The 21600-nt window shown below is 37.7% G+C and overlaps 1 protein-coding gene, 1 long non-coding RNA gene and 1 pseudogene across 2 annotated transcripts in view; 1 reads left to right on the forward strand and 2 right to left on the reverse strand.

The window, feature by feature from the left end:
* LOC146454859 (uncharacterized) lies at nucleotides 1-5002 on the forward strand. Its single transcript, XR_014859224.1, has 2 exons — nucleotides 1-129; nucleotides 4651-5002. It is a non-coding gene; the product is annotated as an uncharacterized LOC146454859 (long non-coding RNA).
* Nucleotides 5003-6558: 1556 nt separating this feature from the next.
* LOC146454860 (uncharacterized) lies at nucleotides 6559-10069 on the reverse strand (annotated as a pseudogene).
* Nucleotides 10070-15091: 5022 nt separating this feature from the next.
* Nucleotides 15092-21600, reverse strand: part of LOC146454861 (uncharacterized) — a gene marked incomplete at its 5' end in the record, with an annotated part of 31852 nt that continues 25343 nt past the window's right edge. Inside the window, 9 exons of the mRNA XM_085095383.1 lie at nucleotides 15092-15991; nucleotides 16921-17084; nucleotides 17529-17587; nucleotides 17766-18148; nucleotides 18974-19216; nucleotides 19669-19782; nucleotides 20373-20421; nucleotides 20715-20739; nucleotides 20838-21021. Coding sequence (XP_084951509.1) covers nucleotides 15693-15991; nucleotides 16921-17084; nucleotides 17529-17587; nucleotides 17766-18148; nucleotides 18974-19216; nucleotides 19669-19782; nucleotides 20373-20421; nucleotides 20715-20739; nucleotides 20838-21021 — 1520 coding nt within the window. The remainder of the gene's footprint in view (nucleotides 15992-16920; nucleotides 17085-17528; nucleotides 17588-17765; nucleotides 18149-18973; nucleotides 19217-19668; nucleotides 19783-20372; nucleotides 20422-20714; nucleotides 20740-20837; nucleotides 21022-21600) is intronic.

The raw sequence follows: 21600 nt of genomic DNA on the forward strand, positions 1-21600 counted from the left end.
AATATCGACTCGTGGGAATGTAGAGGAATGAAAAGTTGTCTGTGAATTAATGATTGCTGTGGAAACTCTGAGCAGCCTAATTTCAGCTTCAGGATTCCAAGGAGATGTGGTCTAAATGACGCTATAAAGGTAAGATGCAGTAGTGATCTTTAATTTTATGAAATCAGCTGTACACGATGTAATATAACTTTGCTTTGGCGGCCATTTTGTTTGAAATATACATGTATTGAAGCTCAAACTTGACTGATTTCTGCCCTCAATGCAATATTCGGCATTGAAAGCTGTTGGTTTGAATTTAAGCAAGTTTGACGTTTTGACTCCACGAGAAACAGGTCACAAATCTTTATTTCCTCTGTGAGGCCGGCTGTAACTCTATATAAGCTTAAAAGCAAAACGGTAACGGGTCGTTTCGCGCCTACGAGTTGTTTCTCCAACGGCCAGGCAACTAACGGCTAACCAGTTCGCTGATGTCTCATATTGATATAATACAAATTATATGTTTACATTTAGGCAGGGCCTAGCTAACATGAGCAAGACGAGGCACTTGCCTTGCATTTGGAAGTAGAAAAACTACTATTACATTGAAGTTGAAAAGTAATCAGTTCCCCAATAAGCATTTTAGATTGCATCCTCCAAGCTTAATCCCCGGGATTAACCCGCATAAGCTTATCAAGCTTAGGGAAAAATCCACTGATTCCAAAGGGCAATTTGTTCAAAATTACAAGTGAGAGTCATCACAAATTCATTCACTGGACTAAATGGTGAGTTTGCAGACATCCAAAACTGGCCCTGGTAAAGTCACAATTTGTTTTGTCATGCATGTTAAATAACAGCCAAAACTTCTGATTTCTCTGGTGGCATGGCCACTTTTACTCTCTGTCTTCTGACTAATTAACTTTTTTGTGTACACTTAAAGTGCGCTTACCATTATACGATGTACGGAGAGGATTTGATACTAGAGACTTTAAGCATCGACGACGGGAACGGCAACGGCGACGTGAGATTGTGAGGGAAAACCCAAATGACACATTGCGCATGTCTGGCGGGAAATATCTAGACGTTCTGCTCCGGGGCCCGACGTGAGAAAGCTTCGTTTGGCGTTGCCCGAAAACGTGAGTAACATTTCACATATTTTACCTCCGTTTCGCCCCGAAAAAAATGATATTTTTAATATCGCTTGGCACTTAAGGATACCGTAGGAAAAGTACGCGTTGAGTTTTTGTTTTATTTTTTCCGAAACTATAATAACTCCATCAGTCGGCTGTTTCAAAACAGAAAGCTAGTGACGATGCCTGCAAAATTAGAAATGACTTGCGAGTCTGACACTAATTATCGATGTTTCTCTCTAACATCAGTGTAACATTACTTTTTCTTATTCAAAAACAAGACACACGTCTAGAACTTTTAATTTACGTTTAAGCTGGAGAAAAATAAACAGTCTATGTTGCTCAAAAATAGCATCTAAACCACAAACCACTGTGTCATATCGTAGTTTTCAGTTCAAATTTTTAGATGTAAAGATAACGAAATTCTCACGCGTGCTCGCACTGCTAAAGCGTTTCTTGAAATCCCAGCCTTCGATGCAGAACATTTGAAGTAATTAATGTTAATCTAGTTGCTATTTCTAGTTATATCGGTGATTTTTATTACGACCTAACAATATATCAAATGGTCTGAATTGTTTACATCGGAAAACTGCAACTCCGACAAACACGTTCTCGTTAACAGCAGTAAAAATTCTTCATCGGTTATTTCATTATTAAAATCGATTTCTGACTTCTTTTAACGAAGACTTGATAGGTGCTTTCAATTCGACGAAATTTTCGAAAATTTCGGGTGGGAATCGAATGGAACAGCATCTTTACCGGAAAAGATTTTCGAAAATTTAGGACAACCTTTTCAGCTGTTCCCGAAAAGTGGAAACCGACCGAGAATAAGCCCGTTCCATTCGAGACCGAAATTTCCGAAAATTCAAATCGAAAATTTGTGGTGAATGGAAAGCACCCATCCTATTTAATCCTCTTCGAGGGAAGTTGTCGTCGTATTGCGCCTGCTTAACTGCTTCCAATTTCGCGACGCAACCGCGTCCTCTCCTCAGTCTTTCCTCGGTTTCTCCGTCGCCGTTGCCGTTCCCGTCGTCGATGCTTAAAGTCTCTACGACTGAACAAAGCCCTGTGTTCACTTGTTTCAAATTTATAGGAGTGCCAAGGTCATTTCTTTCCTACATGTATGAATTCTGTGGCTTTGGCTTTCTCTTTGTTTTGAATTTAATGTCTACCATAATTCAGTTTGTTTTGCCACTATGCTTCTTATCCTGCAAGAATCATGAGATCATTGCGTTAAGAGCAACTCATCCCGGAAAGGGATGAGATCTTCAAAGGAGAATCTAAAGTTTTGTCCTGCCTGTTCATATCATGCGTACTCAAAGCACAGTCAGTGACTAGCATAATTTTATGGTAAAAGGGTGGCAAGGTGTTAAACTCCTGTGAAAGAAACAAAGCAAGGCAAGGTGATGGAAAAGACAGCCATTCTTACAAAATACAGTGTATTCCAAGATAACACGTTCGATATTGAAATCCTAGCAGCATGCAAGATGTTTGTCCCATGAACCTACACGTAGTTTCATGGCCTTAGCTCCCACGAGTCTCCTGTAGCTCAGTGGTAGAGTATCTGAACTAATAATCGGAAGGTCTTACATGTAGGTTGGACTCCTGATAGGAGCACTCAGATTTCTTTTTTTCTGAGTACAGTTTATGCCTGTGTCACTTTCTGGAATAATTCATCATTCTCTGCTTACAAGAAAGGCTCTTCATGTACATTGGCTGAAATATATTTAATGGGCCAAACCATACCTACATGTATGTGATGTAAGAAGCATAGTCACAAAACAGAGTAAATTTACAAAATATAGAGATTAGGCAAAAGCCATGTGCAGAACGCTTACAAAGATATGGCCTTTGAGCTATGAATGTACACAGGAAACTAAATTAGTCAAGAAATGGTGAGGAAAGGCAGCCAATATACATGTAAAGAAAGTCTAAGACACGCAGGCCTTACACCATTTTATAAAGTAAACTATCTCCTCATGACACTTGTCCCATAGGGGCCATGCCAGGAGCAATGCTAAAATAATAATGTTGACTTGCAAGAAACCAAAAAGTTGCTATTTCACATTTGAACAAGAATATTTTTTTGAACATTGTATCCATGAAGAAGAGCTCAAAATAGCGTTCCAGAACTTCTGCATTTCACTCTTTTCTGGGGGAGCATACGTGTACCCCCAAATTCCCCCTTGAAGCTCAAGTCCTTTTCACTTTCAATGCTCACCTCGCCTTTCCTAAAAGTCTGGCTATGGCTCTGTCACAGAGAGAAAACATTATTTTGCTATGTTGAGTCATGGGTATTAATAATTTTATGAGAGCCCCCTTCTCTTGCCACTTTGTAACTTCAACTTAAGTGAAGCTGTCCTAGATTGTATATATTGAAATGAATTCTTGAATGTATACATGTACATACACACTTTAAAAGGACTTTTACATGAAGCATACCCAATGTGTACCCTCCGGGCCAAAACTTAGAATTACATGTACCATCTACTGTATTGCACTTTGCATAAAGGAATGGATTGTAGCTCAATAGCTTCAACGCAAGTCATTGTACTGTATGTGAATTCGAGGTCTGTTTCTTCAGCCTCTTGACACACAGTTGGTGACACAAAATCAATAACCCCATATGCATGTAAATTCAATGTACAATGTAACTTACCGGTAAACCTCATTCACGAGACACAGTCATCTGAGTGCTGGATTTCACATGTGGTGATGTCCTGGTCAGTTGTTTCCCTGTCAACCAAGAGACATACTGTATTGGGGTAATTCAGAAATTTACTTTGGCAATGGTTAATGAATTGGCCCCTACACTGACATTCAGTGTCAACATAAACAAACTGAGTGCAGTATGCTGGCAGGAATTAATACACAGTGATTCTTGAGTTGTTCTACATTGGCTAAAAGAAATATCACACCTTTGATGGGCCAAAGCAAACCTACAGTACATTTATGTGGTGTAAGAAGCATAGTCACAAAACTAGAGCTAGCATGAAGTATGTTCAGTGCAGACCAATTCAGCTATAATTTTAATATCAATTTAATTAATATTTATTTAACTGCTTCCCTTGTTTTGCTTGACAACTATGGACATTGTTGGTGGAGAAAATTTTTCTTTCTTGTCAGCAAAATGTATATGTAGGCAAAACAGGCATTTTAACCATTGGGGTGGGTAACAAAATCCTTATCCGCCTTGTTACAATTTATTTTAGTGATTGAAAATACATGTACCTATCATTATACACTGTATTGTTAGAACATTGTATTCAACTTTGTTGTGAATTGCAAGTTATGAAGCATTGAACCTTGGGGAAAGTAATACCGTAAAAAAACTTTGAACCAGATTTTGTGTATTATGCAGTTTGTAATCATGCTCAAATGCCATAAAGTTTGAGATCCTGAAAATGAAGGTGCAAGTAACTACAGATGTATTTTAATGCATTTTAAACATTTTTTGTAGGCTCTCCCATCCTCTAAGAGGCACTGAATAATTGTGTAACTTTAAATTAATATTTACACATGTATTTCCTCACCTTTTTTCCAGGTCCATTCCTGAAGAAGAAAAATAAATTTCCAAGCAGCAGAAACAGAGCAATCATTGACATCAAAATCAGATAAGAGTTGTATAATGCAACATGTACAATTTCAATGAAGTAAACATCAGATCATTTATGATACATGTATTATTTTCCTGACACCAACGAGGCATTGGTGTGAAAAGGATTTTTTTCTCAGAAAGTTGTTAACCATCAATTTCTTTACAAAGTTTATGGTTGTAGCTGTCAAGAATTTATCTTCTCAGCATGTGTACATGTACATTCTCCGTTTTAAATTCCAAGGAAAGTGTAAGAAATTGCACAAGAGTTTGCAATAAAAGTTGTTACAATCTACCTGAACTTGAATGGGAATTTTGTTATTATTGTGATTTATGATTTTGTTTCTGATTGGTTGAGAAATTTGCGCACATTTTGCTACCCAATCATAGAACGTAGTAAAGTAGAACCATAGCCAAAGCAAACGTGAAAAAACGCTGGGATAAGCTAGACTTCTCTGTTTTTCTAGTTTGTTTTCCTACTACAGCTGCATATGCACCCTTTTACTGAGAAAACCAGGCTAAACCTTGCTTTCCAGGTAAGATTTGCCAACCATACCTAACCTGAAAGCCTGGGGAAACCAGACCAACCTGGCTTTTCAGGTTATGCTTTCCCACCACACTTACCCTGAAAGTCTGGGAAAACCCGTCTAACCCTACTTTTCAGGTACGGTGTTTTAACCACACTCACCCTGAAAGCCTGGTAAAACCAAGTTTACCTGGCTTTTCAGGTTCTAGTTTGCGCGCCGAAACCAGCTTTACCAGGCTTTTTAGGTAACTTTTGACCAAGCTAACCAGGAAAGGCTGGTAAAACCAGGCATACCAGACTCTTAACCAGACTTGAGTTCAAACCAAAAGCCTGGTAAGCCTGGTTGAACCAGACTTCACCAGGCTTACCAGTCTTTTTACCAGGCTTTTGTTGCAAGGGTAGGGATGTCCTTTCGTTCCTTGGACATTTGCATGCAAATAGCGGTTATAAAACCTTCCGCTTTAAGGTCAGGAAATGCTGTTAATTCAGTGATTAATAACCAAAGAGTACTTAGTATTTTATTGATAAAACAGTATGGAGAGTATAAATTGGGGTCTATCAGAAAACTGTAAATAGCATGTAACAGTTTTGGTGTAACATGGAAATAACATGTAAGATTTCAAGACAAATCATTCAAATAACGTCTAAATTTTTAGGCTGCCAGAATCGTTTATAATAACATGTAACCTTCTAGGTTAGACATGAAAATAATGCATGAATAACAAAAATATATAACGTATACGACAATGGCGTAAAGGAGTGTCAGAACCCTGAGATAACATGGACATTGGAATAGGTTTTTTTAACCAAGTACGGTGTTATGAACTACGTCTGAATCAACCCTTTTTTTTTATCAACCTTCAGCTCTACAAATTACTGCACAGAATATTGTAGCATAGCCAATATTATGATAATAACTTCCCTTCATCTTGCTTGCATGTAATTTTAACTGTGACGGCTAAGAACTGTTACAAGTATACAAGATCCTTTAAATAGAGATGACTTCATGGTTGGTGAGTGCGTATGTGCTCAATCGTTCGTTTGCGATTCTTCACAACTCGTGAATGAAAATCGTAAAGCGAGCCAACTATGAAGTTATTTGTTTATTTTGTAAGTACTGGGATTTCTTTCAAACAATAACGACAACAGTGATTAGACAATGAAATGAGTTTAATTCACTCAAACGCTCTTTAAAAATTCAACATCTTGTCAAAATTTCTAGACAATGAAATGAGTTTCATTCACTCGAAAGCGTAAAAACTTCAACAGTTTCTTTTCAAAATTTCATCAAAGGGAAAAGAGGAAATCGTAAAGCTAGTTATATATAACAACGAATTATAGGGATGTTTTTACTCATCTTCGCTGTCTTCCAAAGACCCAAGTCTCTTCCATCGTGGCAACGCTTCGGGTGGGCTAGATTCCTCTAGTGTGAGCTTTGGTGACTGATTAACTGTGTTTATGTTGATGAAAAGATAGCCTCCCTGAATGACAGCCCCGCTGAACAAAGCCATAGATTGCTGTGATTCAGAACTTGCTGGATTGGCTGTTTCGTACGAGGACGTCTTGGTTGCAGTACCAGCTGCAACACTGCTAAGGACTTTGGACACCTGTAACTGCTGTTTTGTCGAGACCTTGCTGTAGTTTTCGATACTTTCTAGATTTTTATGTCCTGACAATTGAGCGATGTGAGTCGGTGGAATATCATTTTCGCTGAGTGTCTGAATCATAGTTTTTTCTACCACTGTGATGTCGGAGACGTTCGTTGCTCATTCCTACTATTTGAACTATAGTTTTCATGTGACAGTTAAGTTTGTTTATGCCAACAGGACCAACCTTAAGAATGATGTATTATTCTAGAAAGAGACACAGGCATACTCGGAAAAAAAAAAAGAAAAAAAGAAAAAGAAATCCGAGTGCCAACCTTGAACGACTTTTTCGTCAAAGAGACTCTGCCTTTTAAAGTTGTTGTTGACAGCTACGTAAAAGGAAGAATCGTCTTCATTCATTTTCTCAGGTCTCTTTTGGACGTAGAGCTTGTAGTTTTTTTCTTTTTTTTAACTCAAGAGTAGCAAGCGATAAAAAGTTGTTTCGACGAACTTCATTTGAGATACGATGCGAACCGCCAGCGGAACCAAAGAAGTCTACCACGTTCTTTTCACGTGAATACTCTACACATATGGTAAATATCGGACTATTTAAGCAGTGCTGACATATTTTGCTTGATGCAAACTCTGTCGAAGGGATGTGTAATGATCAGAAGAAAGCAATATAGACTGGCAGCTAAAATACTACAGCGAGGAATCGAGGCAAGCGCTCAACACAATTCAAACCTTCGCGTCTGTTAGCGAAAGCGACGCCATCGAGCACATGTTTTTGAAATGCGAAGATATGCTCCTCAGGCTACCTTTTTTGAGTTTGATATCTCGTCTAGTTCTTGAATATTGTTCGTACCTCTTGGTAAAAAGCTCAATAATTTTTCTGAAAGCATCTTTTGAGCGATGTGATAAAAGCTATTTGAACACTTGAAGCGAAATTGGTCTCGTAATTTGATCAGCTGTTATTGTCCCATGGAGAAATGCATTTCTTGACTGTGTTTTGATGCGACGCAAAAAAAAAAAAATGAAATACCTAAAAAATAACTAATTTTAGATTTCTTTTTTTCCAGCCAAATTTTCAGGAAATGTTGCTGACACGAGACGGAAAATTCTCTTTTTCAATTCTTTAAACAATTACATATCACTTTGAAAAATATACTTTTTCCTCAGATGTAATCAATTTTTTTGTTAATTTTGGTTATTTAAAGATTTATTTTCATAAAATTGCTGGCTTTCTACGATAGGTTTTATTTTAACCGAGAAGCCTATTTTATACAATTTAAAATGGGATATTGAAGGCCATATTGCTGTAATGGTTGCCGAGATATAAAATAAACATTCAAAGTGATAAATTTCGCCTATTGTTTAGAAACTTCATGTAACCTATAACCGAGGTTTAACGTATAATGACAACAAACCCTAAGATTGCGCAGTACGCCATACGGTCTGAAAATCATCTTCAACAGAAACATGCAGGTTTTTTTTAATGATAACCACCCAACGGGATGGCCAACCAATTTCAATGCTCTACAAAAGTCTCATTGAGAATCCTTCGACTCATAAGTGTTTTAGCCCGCATTTCCTAACGTTTGGTTATTTTTAGTTTTATAAGTACTGAGATTTATTCACAGAGATGAAAGTGAGGAATCATCGCTCGCGGTGTCTGATTGAACGAACGATGTTTTTCACTAGTGAAGAGTGATCATACGGGAAGCCACGTAATCCTTCGCGAGAAAACTGGCAAGCCGCGTTTTTATTTCCAAGATGTTGAAAAGGTTTGTAGACGCCGGTTCGGTTGACAATTTTGTTGCAGAACAAGAAAACAAAGCCACATTACAAAAAACACAACGAGATGTAAAACTTTTATAAACTTTTTTAGGAACCAGGAATCAGCTTAGAAAAGTTTAAGAAATTCCAGCATTGGAGTTGAACGAAAACATGTGCGAGTTTAACATTTCGATCAGAACCAGAGAAGACGCTCCGAACGGAAGTCTATTGGCAAGTTTTGAACGACAATTTAAGAAGAACAGATACTCTGCCAGTATCATAAATCACCTGGTAGTTGAGAAAACAAGGAAAGTCCTCCTGTTCAAACAGAAAGAGTTAAAGAAAAAAGAAAAGGAAACAAGCCAAACATTCGATAGCTGTAACCAGTGATGAATTGAATACGCTCTACGAAAAAGGCATCCTCGGTACACGAAATCCTGAAGCACAGTCTGGTTAAACAGCACGATGCATTTTTGGCTCAGAGGCTGCAAAGAACATATAGATTACTTCATGGTTGGTGAGTGCGTACGATTTTTATTCACTAGTTGTGAAGAATCGCAAACGAACGAGTGAGCGCAGCGAACGAGTGAGTTTGCGATTCTTCACAACGAGTGAATAAAAATCGTACAAGCGAACCAGCCATGAAGTTATTTGTGTATTTCATAAGTACTGAGATTGCTTTCAAACAATAATGACAACAGCGATTATACAATGAAATAAGTTTTATTCACCCAAACGCTCTTTAAAAATTCAACATCTTTTCAAAATTTCTAGACAATGAAATCAGTTTTATTCACTCGAAAGCGTAGAAACTTCAACATTTTCTTTTCAAAATTTCAGCAGAGGGAAAAGAGGAAATTGTAAAGCTAGTCATAGATACCATAACAACATATTCATATTGTAGCAATGTTTTTACTCAATTGTTTATGCCAACATGCAGGACCAACCTTGAGCCACTCTTTCCTTTAAAGCGACTCTGTCTGCCTTTAAGTTGTTGTTGACAGCTAAATAAAAGGGAGAATCGTCTTCATTAATTTTGTCAGGTCTCTTCTGGGTGTAGAGCTTGTAGACCACTACAGGATCCTTTTTCTGATCCATCGGTGACAAACATTTTAGGCGGAATTGTCTTGACATCGCAGCAGTCTGAACCGGTACTTGTTCGATTTGTCTTTCATTAAACTCCAAATATTCCTCGCCGTCTGCCGTTTCCTTTAACTTTTCATCGCCCCAGTACATGTCTCTACGTTCTTTGCAGCCTCTGAACCCAAAATACATCAGTGGTGTTGTTTAACCAGAGTGTGTTTAAAAGCGCTTCAGGATACCTTTACCGAGGATGCCTTTTTGTAGAGCGTATTCAATTCACCACTGGTTAAAGCTATGGAATCGTTTGGTTCGTTTTCTTTTCTTTTTTTCTTTAACTCGTTCAGTTCTGTTTGGACAGGAGGACTTTCCTTGTTTTCTCAAATACGAGGTCATTCATGATACTGGCAGAGAAGTACTTCTTTGGATGTCGTTTAAAACTTTCCAATAGACTTCGGAGCGAAGAAGGCTCATCTTTGGTTCTGACCGAAATAATAAACTCGCACATGTGCACGTTCAATTCCAATGCTGGAATTTCTTCAATTTTTCTTAGTTCATTATTTGTTCCTAAAAAGGTTTGCAAAAGTTTTACATCACATTGTGTTTTTTGTGACATGGCTTTGTTTTCTTGTCCTGAAACAAAATTGTCAACCTAACCGGTGTCCACAAACCTTTCCGACACCTTGAAGATAAAAAGGCGGCTTGCCAGTTTTCGCACCAAGAATGACGTGGCTTCCCGTACGATCCAATCAGACGCCGCGAACGATGATTTTTCACTAGTGAAATTTCACATTCGCGTCGCTGATTGGCTGTGACTAAAAACAGAACGATTTTTTCATCACTATCATCTCTGTGAATAAATCTCAGTACTTATGAAATAATCTCTATATACTGTAACCTCAATCGTCGTCGTAAAATAGCTTATCACTGAAGTTTTCACGTTGTGCGGCCACCAATGTAATGGGTTTTTTTTTTTGTGTGTGTGTCAAATCTAGTTTAGCTTTCAGGAGTTTCGTTGTTCTTGCTCGATATTTTATAATTTTATATTTTAAATTATTATTTTCGTTTTTTTTTTTTTTTATATTTTCCATGCTACACGTGTCTTATATAGGTTAACAGAGTAGACAGAAACGTATTAACAACTTTTGGACGTTTTCTTTCCTGGAACGCTTTGTGTCCGAGAATTATACACCAATATGCAAATAACTTACAAAAAATACTTTACAATACTTTAAAACGCAAGGTTGGATGCGATATTACCCACCCATTTCAGCACGTCTCCAGGGTTCAAGCCTAAGGGACGGACCATTAGAAAAGTGATGGGTGGGGGGGGCGAAATACTAAAACAAAAATTCGTCCGAGCCAAAATGCCCGAAAAAAAAAAAAATCTTGCAAGCCGAGACGGAGGAAAAAAATTCTTGCAGAAAGAGATTAAGGAATTATTATAGAAAATACCTTTTATTGTTTTAATGACAGAAAATTTCTTCCAGAATGCCCCAAATGGCCTTTTTCATGTTTTCAAAATCTAAATTTTTTTGTGGAAGTTTGTTTTGTATGAACAACAAACCAACCCCACATTTTGTGTCGTGGCTGGAATTTACCCTTACTACAACTCAGTATTTTGTTTTGTGTTTCAGTAACTGGTAGTAAACCCAATAATCACGAGCAATAGGTCAATAAGTTTTGAAGAAAAACGATTTTGTCAGTAAAACGCTTCCAGCATATCTGCTTATCCATAAAGCGCTTTGTAGTTTTATTCGTTGGGCCACAGAGTGCTTTATGGTTACAAAATTTAAAAAAACTGAGTCATTTTCAAGAAGTCCCGTTAAACGCTTGTAGGAGCATCTGACTGAAGGGCAAGTGTTCACTTTATTCACCACAAAATGCTCTGTGGCTCATTGTCAATACCACAAAGTGCTCTGTAGGCAAATTAAAACCGCACAAAGTGCTTTGGGATCTGGTGATCGAAAGTACCTTGTATCTTGTGAATGACTTGCTGTTTACTGAAGGATTAAGGCGGTCAATAATCGACATAGTTTTAAAATAATTTATGGTTAAAGCTTTTACTGCAATAATCAGGATGTAGGACAAATTTGCTTTGAATATAGTGCGGTGAACCCTTTCTATTAAAGACGCACATCGTCGGGACCGACTCCAACTGTCTGGCTTAGAGAGGTTTCCGGGTTATAGAGAGTAGAGGTATTAAGGTGATACCAGTAATACTGAGATAACAAGCTAAGCCGATGCATAATGACTACACGCGGCTGTATTACGTCTGTCTGAAGTCGTTGAAACTACGAACTGGGACAGAATCAATATTGGAAAATGGATTGTTTTTTTGTGCGTCAGGTTTGAAACCCTCAAGGCCCTTACTATTCTCAACGTATTTAGTTATGTATAAATAAGAATTTTGTTTCCATAATTCTTAATTTAATTGCTTTCATTTTCAGCACATACACTCCTGTTTGAGGCGTTTTTCACTAAAGACACTAAAGCTTTGTTTTTTTTTTTTTTTGTTTTTGTTTTTTTGTTTCTTTTTTCTGGAAAACAAAAAGAAATTCGTGCAGAGGGTATCAACCGAAAAAAAAAAAATCCTGCACAAGCACTGAGCAAAATAAAAAAAAAAAATTCCTGCAAACTGAAAATCCCCCACCCCCCCCCCCCCCTCCCCTCATCACTTTTCTAATGGTCCGTCCCTAAAGAGACGCGTTTATCACATGATGTTAGACCCCAGATAAGACACAGAACGTACGTTAGATTAGTACTGTAATATTGCTTGCTGTTTGAGTGCGTTAATCTCACTTCTATGGACAGTGTTGCTATATGCAACTCACAAAGAAGATCACTGTATCACTTTATAAAGCTACTATCTTCCCATATTTAACATATTGTGGCACAGTAAGGAATTTCTGTAAAGCTAGTGTTTCTCAGTAGAAAGCTTGAGAGGATACAGGAGAGAGGTCTCAGGGTAATTTGATTTATCTTATGAGACACTCCTGTGAAGGGCTAAATTACCAACCTTGTAGAATAGAAGATTGCAAGATGTTTAAAGTAAAGAGGGGCCTATGCCCGGATCATATAATGAGATTGTTTTCTTATAACAATACTGATTACAATTTAAGAACTAGGAATTTGTAATTTCTAGAGTTGACTTCATACCACAAGTTTGGGAAACACTCAGTAAGACCACTACTCTGGTCCAAATTAGATGCTTAAGTCAGAAAACAACAATATGTAGGTGCTTTAAAGAAGTTAATTAGGAAACAGAATCTAGCTGCACTTAACTCGACCATTGACTGCGAAGATTGCGTACTGTGAAATTCTTAGAATTTCTTTTGTGATTGGGTATGTTTATCAGCAGTTCTCATGGAAAGCTTCTGTTCAATCTCACACACCAGGTAGTCAATGACATTTTCTCTGGCTGAATCAGAAAAAGAGTATTTATTAGGAGTCCGATAATGATAACCGAACTTAATACAGACAAGTAATCGAAGTTAATCTGTTTCTATTACTGACCTTCGAGTGTACATCTGGCGTAGTTGTCGCAGTCTTCTTCTTTTACCCAACTGTCGTCCTTAGCGCCGTATCCTCTCCATCGTATTTTAAATTCTTTTCGCTCGTGAACTGACCTTACGGCTAACACTTTCGAAACTATAAAACTTAGGCATTTTCAGGGACGATGCGGCTTCGTTAATGTTCATTGAGAAATGACGATCAAATTATGGTTTGAGAAGTTTTATAGCGGTCATTGAAAAGACCACACATTATCATACGAAACAATTGTTAATTAAGCGGGATTCTGCAATGCGGATCCGATTTGTGAATTGCCGTTAATGTTTAGAAATAAACGTGCGCGTGCGTTATAACTTAATCTTGGCTGGTAAATACCTCCATTGGTTTGGTTGTACTTTTTTATCCGTTGTTTTACTTTTACAGGGTTTTTTTTTTTTTTTTTTTTTTTTTTGGATTAGTAAGAGTTTGGGTAAAAAAAGTAACAGTTTTCCAAAATCAAGATCAAGTGCCGCCTGCGCAGAATAAAAGACAATAGCATTATTGTTTAATGCTACAAGACAGAGTTTGGAATCTCCAGAAGGTGTGAGTAAAAAAGGCGTAAGAATCTTCTCCCTGTTCATCTCATCGATAACTGCGTCTACCGATAATCGAATACAGTAATTAACCGAGATGGCTCCACTCAAACACCTCCTTCCTCCAATACTATTTCACAGGGTAAACAATACTTTTAAGAATTACCTTATTTAGGCCGTTTTTCTACTCTAGCTCAAAGCAAAATACGCCGTCTTGGTAATCGTTATTGTAATAATCTTGACATCAAATTAGTGTTTACCACGTTAATATTAAGAAATATTATCTCAGTGAAGGATTCTGTCCCGTAGAGAACTCCGTTCACATGTGATTTACAAATTCCCTTGTGCTTGCTGTAATGCTTGCTATATCGGCGAAACTGGTCGTCATTTTTCTACACGCGACCGTGGACATCTCTCTTATCACAAGTTCTAACACAGCTTCAAACAGTTACAAAGTTAAGAAAAATTGAACTTTTGTTACTTTTGAGTAATTAGTTACTCAGATCATACGCGAACATGTTGGGTGGTCGCTTACCGGAAACAGAAAACAAAAGAATGTGTCAAATTTCTGGCCTAAAAAGTGGTCGCGGTCCCTTAGAAATTTGAGTGGTGGTCGCTTACAAGAGAGCTCTTGAAACAGTATTTAACTGAGAAACAAAACGGTTGTTTACGGAGTGGTCGCTTACGGGAGGTGGTCGCTTACGAGAACTGGTCGCTTTGAGAGAGTTGACTGTACTGGCTAGTTGGCTAGTCGTTGGTTGCAGTATTTTGGTTTTTCGCTGCAGAATTTGCATCCGTGATCCCTCTTGATGACCAAACTTCAGGTAAAAAAGCGACCGAAACCTTCCTGTGGTGTTTGGACGTCGAATAGCTAGCCAAGTTGTTTGCGAATCCGCACAGACGCGCTTTCACATAAAATCGCCGCCATGTCTGTTTATCCAAAAATTAGTACTTAGTCTCGCTCGACCAAATTAATTTTCTAACTGGGGCGATCATGTTAACTTGGATCCAGGAAGTATCGTCAAACTCGAAAAAGTCTGCAAATAAAAACGTTCATTCGAGTGCAATGTAAAGACTCTCGCTGACCAACCAGAAAGAAATAAAATAAAACAGTTTCCTGAGAGGTTCGCATGTTCATGGTTGTTTCAAACTTTGTCGCAGATGTATTAGCTTGTATTTTTTAACTACTTAGATCTTTTTGGTCCGTAAACCAACAACATGAGGATTCTTTTTTTTTTAAAGGGGATTGGCTATCTTTCTTCCAAGTGGCCTGATTTGAGTAGTCGCACCTTAACAGTCCTGACACTGTTGGCTACAAAACAAAACGACAAAAATCGTCGTCGGAAAAAAAATTTATTCAGCTAGAAAAAGCAATCTACAGAAGACGGATTACCTAGTTAATAAAAGTAAATACGATATTTGAAAAGTGAATGGAAAGCTACAGTTTGCTTCCAAAATTATTCTAGCATATTGTAGCTTCTCGAGAAAAGAAAAAAAAAAGCATGAAATTCTAACTGATTAAGTTTAATTTTTGCTAAAAAAAATATACTTATAAAACTATATACTTACACTTCTAAAACTATTAACATGAAAGCTTGGAAGGGATTCCACATAGCCTTTTCAGTTTTCGCAATTTGATATTCCGATTTTATCTCACAATAAAATTAATGGAACATAAGAAAACTATTACTACCCTTTTATTTTATTCCTTGAGTGGTAGCTAGCATTTTTATATGTAGTTGTCAAACAGTCCTAAGTTATAGTCTTTAAAATCAGAACAACAGCGCTAAGTAGTTGCTGTACGGTCTATAACCTCACTAAATATGTCAAACGTTCAACTAAAAAAAATTCTTCAAAAAGGTTAATCGTTCACTACATTCCTTTATAGTAAATTCACCCGTCTTTTAAAATCTAGAAAAGCGCGTTTAAGCAATCATTTTAATCAAAGGCTTCATTTGATTTTCCTTTATCGGTCGTAGCCCACGCGCCCACCTCCTCGAAGTAAATGATGTTTTCCATTGACTTGGTATTTTTTAACTCATACTTTTCTTGATTTGGAAACGCTTCTTCAGAGGGCATGACCCCTGAACAACGCCGTTTTCGGAACCCACGTTTCTTCTTCTTATTGAAGCGCACCAGGCAGATAGAAACAAGTGCCAAGACAAGGAGTCCTCCAAAGGTAGCACCAATAATGACGGCATAGCTCATTTTCGGCTCTTTCGATTCCTTGGTTGGCTCTGTACAAACGAATTTTTATTTAGAGAAAATAAGTCTTTTTTTTTCTTTTTTTACATTTTGTCTCGACAGTTACCTTTTTTATCACCCAGAATTATTAACCCTTTCCCGGTAAGGCCCGTTTAGGTTTGCGTTGGGGTCTGAAGGTGGAAAGAGAGAGCAAGATGATCTTATACACATCTCAGAAGGCAGTTTCGAAGTTGGAAAAGTACCGTACCTTTCCCTGATAATTTTTTTGGGTTACGCCACAATTCGTGAGAATGACATTTCTCCAGGTCAATGGATACATACTAGGAGCTTTGAGAGAGGTATGATTTAAACGGCTTCAAGACTTAGCCACGAATTACAAAATTAGAGTTGAGCCTGCTGTGTAATAAATTATGATCTTCAGTGTCAAAGGCGGGACGTAAATTGAGTCAACAGCAGAGTAAAGCAGAATCTAAGGGACCTTAAGCAGAGATGAAGACGACGCTGACGGAAACGGAACTTAAGAAATTACCTTCGCGTCTTCTAAATAAATTCGCGATGATTTATACTCTCACAGTTTGCGTAATGTGGCCGGGCTATTCAGGAGCTAACGTTGTAGGAGCGCCTTTAAATTTCACAAAGAGAAAGAAAATTTAATCATCATGCGTTCACGTTCTCCATAAAACCTTAAATTTGGTCATTTCACGTTGTTGTTTTGAAGAGGACGGCAAATAAATGTACTAAACTGTATAATGCACGTGCAGAGCCAGTGTTCTTGTTTTTATTACAGTTTTTTAGTCTGTTTATTTCCAGAGTGGAATTGTGTAAAGTATAAAAGTAAGATGGTTCCCCTTTCTTGTCTTGTTGGCCAAACTAGGAAAGATTAAAGTCAACTTGAACTCTGACACTCAGATAATTTTAGGCTCATAATTACGCGCGACTTGCAATTTCAGAATAAACTTACCTTCAGTTACGCGTAGTATCTGTTCCAGCTGGAGGGATGCAGGATCAACTCGAAGCCCACCAAGATTTCCATCACTTATTTGGTTCTTGAGGTCGGCAAATGCTTGTTCAGGCGCGACGCTTTTGTTAAAAATCAACTGGAACTTTGCCACGACACTCCCTTTACTGGGGACAAAAGAAAGAAGCGAAATTACAAACGTTTTTGGTATTTCTTATAACTTTAAGATATTTAATGAAATATCGAACCTATTTTTTTATGTTTGAAAACAAGCAAATTTATCGACGTTTCTTTTCACAACGGCACCCGTATTTTTTACTTCCCTTTTCACTATGGTATACTTTTAAATTTAGTCACATATCATTACGTCCAAGAAGTTTATAAATATCAAAAAGCGCAAAAAAAAACAACAACAACAACAACAACAAACTAAGTAACAAGCAAACCAAAAGAGAAAGAGAGCAGCCAAAGCGAGCGTAAAAGGAATAATCGAGCAAGTTGAAATATTTTGGGAAACAAGAGAACACTACTACTAAGGTCAGCGTTTGAAGAGGGGGGAGGGGATTTAGGACAATTTACAAACTTCAGGAACTCATTCCATGCTTACATACCTGAAGGCTATGACTTTCACTCCAATTAAATCTCCTCTTCCAGATAGCTTTTTCGAAATCTGCAAGTAAAGATCAGTGACCTCTCAAAACACCGATGAAACGATAACTTGGCGCTTGAAACTGAACTGTTTCGATATAAAAGTGTTATTAAAAAAATGGTACAGGTGGATTTTGTCAATAATAGTAAAAAGCACATATGAATGCTGGTTAAAACCTTCTTGTTTGTACTAATCTAACCTCGCTTTCCAATCTTGAAGACAAATCTTTAAAGCCATCACTGCCCTTGTCGTTCAGGTCATCATTCCAGTCCTCAAGAATTTTCAGTTTAAAAATGTGTTCTGCAACAGTTATGAATACAAATAACATTAATGCCGTTTTTCGATTTACACTGCAAATCTTAAAAAAACATCTTAAGCGTTCTTCATCATTATCGTTATCATCATCATCATCATCATCATCATCATCATCATCATCACCATCATCATCATCATCATCATCATCATTATCATCATCCTCATCATCATTATCATCATCATCATCATCATCATCATCATCATCATCATCATCATCACCATCATCATCATCATCATCATATGTTTCTTTGCCAACAAACACATTAATCAATTAATGGCGAGAAGACCCATTCGAGAAGAAGAAACTATCGGGATTATAAAAAGAGATCACCTCAACAAAAGTAGCAGTAAAGATAGTGTTAATAGTTGTGGTTACACTTAGCCCTTTCACCCATGGGTAACTAGCATTTTCCCGCGGGTAAGGAATGATGTTTTTGTGTGTAACCGCTTTTCTTAACTGCCTTTGGGTTATTTCCATGGATACATCAAAGAGAATAAAAGAACTTCCCATGACAGTTCCTGAACTGAAAAGTACGGTCTATCTGCTCCCTGAGGTGGCTTGGCCAATCGTCATGCAGAACGTAGCTAACACAGGAAATCGCCTGCTATGCTCTGAGTTGACCTCTGATACGCTTGGATAATTCGCGCTTACTGTACTGGTAGCACAGAAAATGCATACAAAGATTTTTGTAGGATAATGTAATTAGTTTCCATCCAGAATCTCATTTAATGTTCTGGGAAAATCCAGAATCCATAGTCTAATTTGTTTGATAGATTAACGAGGCTAAAAGATCATGCATAATTTTAGCACAGTTTTGGCAGTTGTGCACCAGTTTCTGGTTCCTCTGTTAGTGACGGAGCTTTTAGGGTCGAGTCCGAGTTGGTGACTAAAGACGATAACCTTACACGCATCTTCTGTGAGGTAGTTTGAAACACTGAGTGTTTTTGCCGCTCTGATGATAAAGTCATTGTGAGGCAGCTGCTTCTTCAAAGAAGTAGCCGCTGGTAACTGTTTTTTTTTTTTTTTTTCAGTCAACTGCGATGTCCACATTCACGTGCACGATCTTATTTGGAGATATAACAGTCACGTACCTGTTTCTGGAATAACTTGGGTTGAGTCAACCTTGGAGACAATGGACGATGTCCTCACACCCATATTATGTGAGGTAGCTATAAACTTGGACTCTTTTTGTTCCTGTCCCAAGACAGTTGTGGTAAGGCCGCTGCTTGTGGAAAGCGAAATGACAGTCGAGGAGAATGTTGTCAGTTTGGAAGTCAACATCGCTGTTTTTCCTGTTGGGGCCCTTGTAACGATACTTTCACTGCTTGAAATGGCTGAAACATAAAGCAACATTGAAACAGTCAAATAACTTCTTTCAAATGGGAACACCTTTTTGTCAGACGATATTGTAACACCTCAATGCTTCAACTTATTTTCCACTTAAACGGATACCTCTGTTTGGCAAGTGAAAGCTAGCCAAGTGTTTCCATCTTAAGCTCATTTCAGTGGTCACTTCCGCGTTCGTCTAAATGTCTTATTTTCATTTTTTTGTTTTGTTTTATTTTCCCAAAACTCTAGAAAAACGCCGATATTGAACAAGAAGTAATCCGAGCCACTAAAGAAATACTAATGTAAGCTAAAACCATTTAAAAAAAGGATTTTTCATTTTATGAAAAATTAAACCCCTAACGAATCTCCGTCAGAACAGTGAGTACTTTCTAGAACTCCGTTTAATCGCATTTAAAATTCATCTCCCAACGTATCTTCGTCAACATGAACAGCGTACCAGTCTCACAGCGATTTCCGGTGTATCCCACGGAGCAGTTACACGAGTAACTGTTGACGCCATCAATACACGATCCACCGTTAGCACATGTGTGATCAACACAATCGTTGATATCTGCAAAATGAAATGCGAAGTGGAACTGTCACATTAACTCTTATTTATGATGCCAGTGGAATTGCTCAATGATCTCCCAGTTCGCTAGGTAATGCCTAGCTGTAGATCCAGTTACAGAGCATTGTTTTTAACTGTAAATGGCTAAAACAGTAGGAAAACAGTTACAGCAGCAGCGGTTGCATTTTATCAGTTTTAGGTATTTACAGAGTAAAGCGCTGCACAGAGGCGCAAATAGTTGTTTCTTCCACAAACGATCTAACGAAGGTGCAAGTAAATTTGCTGAACAAATACAAAGACACAGTACCGCATAAACTTTCCCCTGACGTGTAAATAAAAATAGTATTGCATATTTCACGGCATTATTCCAACTTTTAAAAAAGTAAACGCCGTGATGTTTTTTCTACTATCACTTTCAATTCCAGAAGAAGGGAGCTAATGAAAACCTTCTTGAAACTTTCGCGAAATTCCCCTAAAGACAGTTCGTAAAATGCAAGGGACTCAAAAGAAAACTGTTTTTCTTTATTAGTTGATAAATTAATTAGAAAAAAACTATATTATCTAACAAACCCTCTTTTTTGCCAGTTGGATACCTGTTTCACAAAGATCCCCTGTAAATCCAGGCACGAGTGTTTGATATAACTTCTCAAACAAACTGATTTTGAAGGAGAAATTAAGGATGCGAAAAGGAGGAGTTTTTCATCAGATATCCAAACACGTCACGGTGCATGATTTCCTTTGTCTTTGGCTTTTGAATTATTAATGAGTTTGAGAAGTCTTATTCTTATTCATCGTCCACAAACACATCGTCTGCTTTCAGAGTAGTCTGACGCTGTAAGACTGCTGCCTTGCGAAACATCCTTTGGCACTAGCGACTGAGTGTGAGGCGATTATCAGGTGCAATGTCACGAAATGAGTGTCAAATACAAGTATACGTTAGGCCCTTGTTGTGGCAAAGTTCTAATGTAAATAAATTATGTTTCAAAAGGATGTTTTACTAGCACCAGTTCGGCGCTATTCGATGCTTCTTTTTTTTTTGACAGATAATCGCGCTCTACAATTGGCTACCCTCGGTGTTTTTCTGATACGCTGTTAGTCCAAAACATGTTTTGTGTGTAAAGAACCTACCACTCTCGCATTGATACCCAGTGTATCCTTCGGAGCAGTTGCAGGAGTAACCGTTGACACCATCAACACAGGACCCACCATTAACGCATGAGTGATCAGCACAGTCATCGATATCTGCCAACCAGATGGGAAAAAAAATGTTATGCATCTGAATCATCTAAGTCGACTAAATAAGGAATTATGCCAATCACTGAGGTAAAAAAAAGTGTATCATTTTGTACTCCAGCTACACTCTTCCAATACGTTTCCTTTTCTTAAGTTCCAATGAGAATTTACCTCATTTGCCGCTTTGCCAGTGATTTACAGTAAATGATCCGTGACGCAGTTGCACGAGTAATTGTAGACACTATCAATACAAGATCCAGTATTCGAGTGATCAGTGGCGTCAAAGCGAGAATTAAACAGCATTTATCTACTTACCGTTTGACAAGCTTTTACAGAAAGTATTTTTTAGACTTGCTTTTTTTAACTTCTTTAATGGACAATTTTTTTTTTTGAAAGCATTACTTATTTAGAGTAAATGTAAGTAAAAATCGAGGAAAATTCAAAAAACGTGGCCACGGTCAAAAAATCGATTTCGCTCATACTTTGTCAGTTTGAAGGCCTAGGTAAGTGACTGAAGGATATGAGGTTAGTTTTTTGAAATATTCCATTTAACGGCAGAAAACCACGAAAAACGGTCACCCTACCGGA

This window comes from Pavona decussata, unplaced genomic scaffold (genome assembly GCF_977016875.1).
Source record: "Pavona decussata unplaced genomic scaffold, jaPavDecu1.1 SCAFFOLD_300, whole genome shotgun sequence".
NCBI classification, from domain to species: Eukaryota; Metazoa; Cnidaria; class Anthozoa; order Scleractinia; family Agariciidae; genus Pavona; species Pavona decussata.